General features: G+C 40.2%; 1 protein-coding gene across 4 annotated transcripts in view; it reads right to left on the bottom strand.

Moving 5' to 3' along the window:
- Positions 1–1,226: 1,226 nt before the first annotated feature.
- tbcelb (tubulin folding cofactor E-like b) overlaps positions 1,227–7,507 on the bottom strand; it is a 29,248-nt gene continuing 22,967 nt past the window's right edge. For all 4 annotated transcript variants that reach the window (XM_016285909.1, XM_016285913.1, XM_016285912.1 and 1 more), the window contains one exon: positions 1,227–4,375. In XM_016285909.1, coding sequence (XP_016141395.1) covers positions 4,051–4,375 — 325 coding nt within the window. In that variant the 3' untranslated portion in view covers positions 1,227–4,050. The remainder of the gene's footprint in view (positions 4,376–7,507) is intronic.

The following is a 7,507-nucleotide window of genomic DNA, read 5'->3' on the forward strand; positions in this document are numbered from 1 at the left end:
AAGCATAGTTGGACGCACTAACACTGTAGTTGCTTGACGGTAGGTGCACCAGGCCTGACCCTGTAAGCTGGAAAAGGCCCTAGACTAGACCCTGGCTGGGTTATCCAATATCTTAATTTTCATCCAAACCCCCTTGATGCATCCAATGCCAAACAGTTGCCTTGCCCTCATTTTCTTTCCTTTCCTCAACAATGTCAAGCACCCTTCAGGTAACTCAAACCTTCTCAGAAAACATCTCCCCCTCCTGGCCACACAATGAGCCTTTTTCAGCGTTCCTTGCTCTGTGATGCACAGGGTAGATCAGGCTACCAGCTGCCCAGCCAGTTTTTTTTGCTCTAGCTACAGAGTGAGGTGATAAAAAAACTTTCTTAAAACCCCCACCTATCCAAAACACACCAAATCCCTTAGCAGCTCCCAGTGTGACCTTGTCTTTGTAGCCCACCCCTGCTTTCATGCCCTGGTAACCCCTTGTCCCTCTTCCCTCAGATTGGCACAACTCTCGGTGTAGCCGATCCACCAGTGAACTCCGTCTACTGCTGCACTCTGGGAGGTTATGCTGCCCAGTAGTAAGGCCACTAAGGAGATGGAAGTTTTAAGCCTTGGTTGGACAGAGCTGTGCGTGAGTCTGCGAGTGTGACAGTGATGCCAGGCACGTGTAGCTTTCACCTGTAGGCGTGACAGGGATAGGCCAGCACTTCTGAATGTGGTGAAACCAATTAGGCATGATGCTTTTTATCAGCCAGACTGTTGCATTGATCTGGCTGGATAGACTCCAGTTGAATGCTAGCATTTGCCTAGGCTCTTGGTGAGGTCTCTGCAGTGGCTAGTCCCTAGTGTGAGCTGGGTAAAATACACAACTACGGCAACAAAAGAGGAACAGTTAGAAGAAAGCACAGCAAAAAACAGAAAAGGCAATAGGCAAAGGTAACCCTGGTGAAGTAAACAAGTTGCATGGTTAGCTTTATCAGAAAGACCATGCAGGTTGTTATGCTGTACCACTCAAGTTTTGCAAGTTCATGAGCTGGGCCAAAATAACTGGACTTTGGATTAAAACAAAATGAGGAGCTAACATGGGGGACCTCTGCTGTTAACATCATTAACATCAACATACAATCAAACGTGGTTCATGTCAGATGTAATGTTATGTCCACTAACAATAAAACAATGCAATTAAAAAGAGAAACTTCATTACCTTTGCAGCTTGGGGGACATCAAGACTAAAAGAATTTCATGCAAAGCCTTGGCTGCTATTTATTTGTAACATTTTTCAGAATTGCATTCAACAGAATTTCACATAATGGTAAATACCATTACTCGTAACACTTATCACACACTTTTACAACGATATTGCATGTCAGTGTTCGTATAATCATTAACGCTGAATTAGTATCCATGGCACGAGCCAATAGCCCTCTTTACACTCAGAAAAACACCATTATACAGACCAAGCAATAAGTAAAGATGTCAGCACCTGCTCTGTTAACAACATTTTGGCGTTAGAGGCCAGATGTCCTTAGGGAGCAGAACAGAGAGGATCAAGTGTCATCACCACAACCACAACACAATAAGAGCAAAATATGAGCAATGAGAAACTTGTAGAGACACAGGCACTGCTGAAAGATGGGATAAAGGGGATGCTGGAAGCGAACACACTACAGTTTGTAGATGAGAATAAAAGCAAACATGCAGTTCTAGTGAGACATTGGCATAGTGCAGGATTATTATCCAAATGGGGCATTATGGGGGTTTGCGATTATCAGTGAAGAGTAAAATTAGACAGGGAGTGAGTAAATAAATGTGGCAACAATATGGTATAATCATAGGATTTGGACAAAAATATGACACTCAAGCTCAATTTCCAGTAATAGGACACAACTGAAACAGCGATGGAACTTTTAAGGATAACAGAGTCAGATTAGAGTGCAAACAGAAGCTGTACTTCTCTGTGATAAGACAATAACAGATCATCAGTGTGGCATATGTGGTTACACTGAAACAAAGCTGTCTAAATATCTGACAACAATATCCATGCAGACTCTTCTCCCCATCAATAGCACTAATATATATAACCTCTTTAGCTAATCTGAACCCCTAATGGATTCTGAGCTCCCTGTTAACACCTTCCGCTGGGATAGGGTTGCATAGGGACAGCTTGGTAACTAGAGAGGGAGTCTATACTATATCAGTCACTCCAACATTAGAGCCATTCTGCAGAGAAATGGTATGGGAATGAATAGGACAAACCCTGGTAATCCAATTCCTTAAACGTATAGACTGGTATGTGCTGACTGTGGTTAAAAAAATAAGTCCACAAAGACTGAATGTTAAAATTAGTATGTATCTGTGCAACACATTTATATTTCCCATTTAGTTTTATATTGAGAAAGGGCATGGTTTAAGTTCAACAAACTGTTCTCTTTGGGAAGGGAACAGGTATTTAAAGAATACGCTGACAGTCATTTGCAAGATATAAAATAGACAAAATGAGGTTATTTGTGTATGGCTTCCCTTAACATTTCATGCTTAACAAATGACAACAAAAATATCTTCAACTTCCTTTAAACCTGTAATATGTCAAGATTTAAAAGAAAAAAATCAAAATCAAAGTCAAAGTCAAAATTAAATATATCAGTGTTCCACATTTCCTTTTTTTTTAAATAAGCCAACAAAAAGCATATCTACTCAGTATAAATTAAATTAAATTAATTTTCATTATTATTGGTCCCCTTGGGTTTTCCTTCTCTGTAACATAGGCATGCTAATAATCAAATGCAGATTTAAAATCCAACAGCACATGATCTGTCTTAAACATCAGTGAGAGTATGGCACCTACATAATCCAAAGACTCTTTCCACCAGTGAGAGAGGTGACTAGGGGATTGCATTCGGTCTGAGGTCATAAAAGGGAGAGCTGCTTTTGTGAATGTAAAGTGTGTAAACTTTAGAAGGCTTCAGGATTGTAGGTGACCCTGTTGTAATTCAAGCAGAAAAGAAGTGGCTGGTGTTACAGCTGGAGTATAGGGTTCATTTTCTATATGCCCCCACCCCCCGCCAGACCACCATCCCGCCATCCCATCTCATGACCTTAACACTATGTTAAGGGCACAGGCAGCCAAAAGACCTAAGGCGCTAGTATATTTAATTTTTTAACTAGTATTCAGTCATTTTGATATCTTTCAATTCTAGCCAAGATGTCAGAAGATGTTACCCCGATTCACAATGGTAAGTTGAAAATAATGATTTATGAACTTTCTGATTTTGCAGGAAATGTCACTTTCACATAATTTGTCTTTGCGTGGCTACATGACGTCTGGCCAAACATAAATATGAGCAACATAAATTCAATGAATCATTCAAAAATTAAACCATATAAGGATTCATCTTCCACAACAGGGGAAGACAGTTACCTGCTCAAAAGACATTGAAAAGACATGGATATCTGTCTTTTTAGATTCCTTCGTTTTTTTTAGGAGGGGGCTAGCTTTGATATTGATAATGACATTTGCCCTTATAAAATGCACACCGGTACCTCTCAAACCATCATATTTATTCATGATAAAGAGCTGAGCTGAAGCTCAACTCACATAATTACTAAAATAATGTTCATCCGTAAGTAACTTGCACTTTTACCCCTCAGCTGCAAGAGGGCCAAATACTCCATACTGAATCTTTACTGAATGGTAAAATACTCTTTAGAGTAGAGGCATGTATGCGGTTGTGGTGGGTAATTCCTGAGAAACAGTCTCACACACACAAAACAAGAAAAGTCCACACATTTTTTTGTCTTGTATACATACATCCGCAGAGCAGTGGAAGTTAAAAAGGTCTTTTTTAATTCTGATCCAATGTCTCTTTTTAGGGACCATTTTTAAATAAGATCGAAGATGCTGGAAAACCAGACTGACAGTTTTTCTTTGTCCTAAACATAAGGCATGCTCATTTGTGCTCTGTTCACAGAATTCACATTGCCTTAATTGGAAGATGGTATTCCAATAACTCTGGAAACCAGTCATTTTTTCCAAACAGTGCTCAGTTGTTGCTCTCTTTTCTGTCACTGTGTCTTGGGCACCACCAAGATTTCATCTCCATCTCGTATACTGTAGGAATGAAGTGCTCGTGCTCCATATTTCATCTCCTGAGGATCTAGTGCATAGCCAAGCTGCCGGTCGATATAGTACACACGCATCTTGTTTGGAGGTAGCTGGACCACAGCCCTCAACTGCTTCTTTAGGTCTGCCACTGTCTGATCCAATCTGAGCTCTAGGGGTTCTGCCTGGTGCCCAAAACGCACCTCTACCTGGACATGGCAGAGAGGGCGCAAATCCACCTCTGCAAGTGGGGCTAGGCGGCCATAGCGTGCTACCAAAGTGTGATACCTGAAAAGAGTGGACAGCAGTGAGAAAAAGAGAACCATGTTAATTTATCCCATGTATTATATTTAAGCTACCCCATTTTAGTTAAAACAGAAATACTGTCAAGAAACCAAGAATAGAGAGAATATACAAAAGCTCTGTTCCAAAAATCTAGTGAACTGCCTAGCTAGAAAACATTTTCAATAAACAAAAGTATACTGACAGAAAGTTTGTTATTGCAGACAGTAGGCAGCAACATTTTGCTTCCAAGATAACTTAAGTTCTAACTGTAACCAATACTATATTGAAATATGCAGAGTTGCTACTTATGTAGATTGCTCCTATTGTTCCAGTTCAGTCAAAAGTGAGGTTTCATGTCTTAAAGGTGAACTACTTATGTAGACTAACAAGTCAACTAGGATTTAGAACAGAGCTAATGATCTACGATGATATATGCTTGCAAAACCTGGTATGTGTACACATAGAGACGTCTCACCCCTGTTAAAGTATTAGTTCACTTCCAGAATAAAAATTTCCTGACAATTTACTCACCCCCATGTCATCCAAGATGTTCATGTCTTTCTTTCTTCAGTCGAAAAGAAATTAAAGTTTTTGAGTAAAACATTCCAGGATTGTTCTCCATTTAGTGGACTTAAATTGGAGCCAACGGGTTGAAGGTCCAAATTGCAGTTTCAATGCAGCTTCAAAGGGCTCTACACAATCCCAGCCGAGGAATAAGGGCCTTATCTAGCAAAACGATTGGTCATTTTCTAAAAAAAGTAAAATTTATACAAAAAAAAGTTAAATTAATATACTTTTTAAAAACAAATGCTCATCTTGCACTAGCTCTGTGGTGTGTGTCCACAGCTTCACGCATTGCCTAATCACGTTGGAAAAGTCATGCCTGGTTAGTTCTTCGTCTGTGTACTTCAGTTCAAAAAGGTAGAGTAGGGCGAAAAATTTAATCTCCGTCATTTTCTCATCCAACTTCAAAATCGTCCGACTTTGTTTTACCTTTTTTTGTAAAGGGCATTTGACTTTTTTGCATGTTTACTTTGTAAACACTGGGTCGGTACTTCTGCCTACATCACGTGTGTGTGACTACGTAATGTGTGAGGTCAAACTAGTGCAAGATGAGCATTTGTGGTTAAAAAGTATATCCTTTCTTTTCAACTGAAGAAGGGGGAGAGTAAATTATCAGGAAATTTTTATTCTGGAAGTGAACTAACCCTTTAAAATGTGTTTTTGGTGAAGTGGTCAGGAATTTATTGTGCCATCTCTCAGAAATTAGTTTTTGCAGAGTGGGACGTCTGCATATGTCTATTTTCATCAAAAGTGTCAATTACCCTCAACTGTCTAAAAAAGACAACTCCTCTAAACAAAAATAATGTCAGTGCACCATGGAAGTGACCAGAGATCTGTGTGTGTGTGTTTGTGAGAAGATGCGGTTGTGTATCTGTGTACCTGTTCGTGTGTTTGTGAAGCACAGTGAGTTTTTAAACCGTGAGAAAGTTCTCACCAAACCCCGTTTACCCTCCCTTCTTTCCCCTCTTGCTGAAGGATTGTGGGAAAGATAAGAGGAGATCGGCAGGAACAATTAAATAAAATCTCCACAAAACAGTCTTTTAGCTTTAGAGGGCTACAGTAACCGACACAGCCAATCAAAGTAATTTCCCCAGCCTTGTCCAGAAAAGTCTCCCCACAAAGCAGAGCCTGAGCCTGGGTAGGTGCCTGTGGCTCCCTGCCTTCGCCATGGGAATACTGCCCCCTCTACACAAAGTGCCACTCTGTCTGAGAGAAAGAACAATCTCACTCAAGGGTCTCATTTAGTGTGGCTAAGCTCCTTAAATGAAGGCGAATGGGTGTTCGCTGTGATAACATAGCTGCCTTGGATTCCTTGAACAGTGCTTAGATCAGTCTCGGAGATGGGACCAGACAGTCGCCACCATGCAGTGCACCAGGTTCATAGTAGAGCCATACAGTGAGTCTACTGTAGATGCTGCCGTTGTTGATGCCCTCAAAAACAACATGATCTGTTTTCAGGTAGATAACATGCACACAATCACAATTAGCTCAAAATTTTGATATCTAAAACTTAACATGGGTACCTGTCTGTTTGAAAAGTGCAGCAGAGACACAGAACCTTAGCCTTTGTTCACACTCCACACAACTGCCATTTGTGCTTTCCCATTTTTAGGACTGACGGTCAATTTTGCATCAGTTGAAATCAAATCTGATTTTAAGACTTATTTTAAGTGTAAGCAATAACTATTCACAATTTGTACAGTGTCCCAACTTTTTTGGAATCGGGTTTGTATATCTACATGGGTTTCTATAGTAACGATGTAGGTGGTCACATGAGACCAAGAGCACCGTTTTCTTTTCCAACAACTGAGAGTCAAACAAGACAAAATACCAGTAAAAAAAAGGTGATATCTCTGTATTTTACACATACATCTCAATAAATTGGAATGTCGTGGAAAAGTTCATTTATTTCAGTAATTCAACTCAAATTGTGAAACTCGTGTATTAAATAAATTCAATGCACATAGACTGAAGTAGGTCAAGTCTTTGGTTCTTTTAATTGTGGCGATTTTGGCTCACATTTAACAAAAACCCACCAATTCACTATCTCAACAAATTAGAATACTTCATAAGACCAATAAAAAAAATTTTTTTGGTGAATAAAACTTGCTCTCATCTGAAAAGAGGACTTTGGACCACTGGGCAACAGTCCAGTTCTTCTTCTCCTTAGCCCAGGTAAGACGCCTCTGACGTTGTCTGTGGTTCAGGAGTGGCTTAACAAGAGGAATACGACAACTGTAGCCAAATTCCTTGACACGTCTGTGTGTGGTGGCTCTTGATGCCTTGGCCCCAGCCTTAGTCCATTCCTTTTGAAGTTCACTCAAATTCTTGAATCGATTTCTCTCGGTTGGTTGTGCATCTTTTTCTTCCACACTTTTTGTTTTCCCTCAACTTTCTGTTAACATGCTTGGATACAGAACAGCCAGCTTCTTTGGCAATGAATGTTTGTGGCTTACCCTCCTTGTGAAGGTTGTCAATGATTGTCTTCTGGACAACTGTCAGATCAGCAGTCTTCCCCATGATTGTGTAGCCTAGTGAACCAAACTGAGAGACCATTTTGAAGGCTCAGGA

Source organism: Sinocyclocheilus grahami, unplaced genomic scaffold, assembly GCF_001515645.1.
Source record: "Sinocyclocheilus grahami isolate Dianchi unplaced genomic scaffold, SAMN03320097.WGS_v1.1 scaffold203.1, whole genome shotgun sequence".
Taxonomy (NCBI): Eukaryota; Metazoa; Chordata; class Actinopteri; order Cypriniformes; family Cyprinidae; genus Sinocyclocheilus; species Sinocyclocheilus grahami.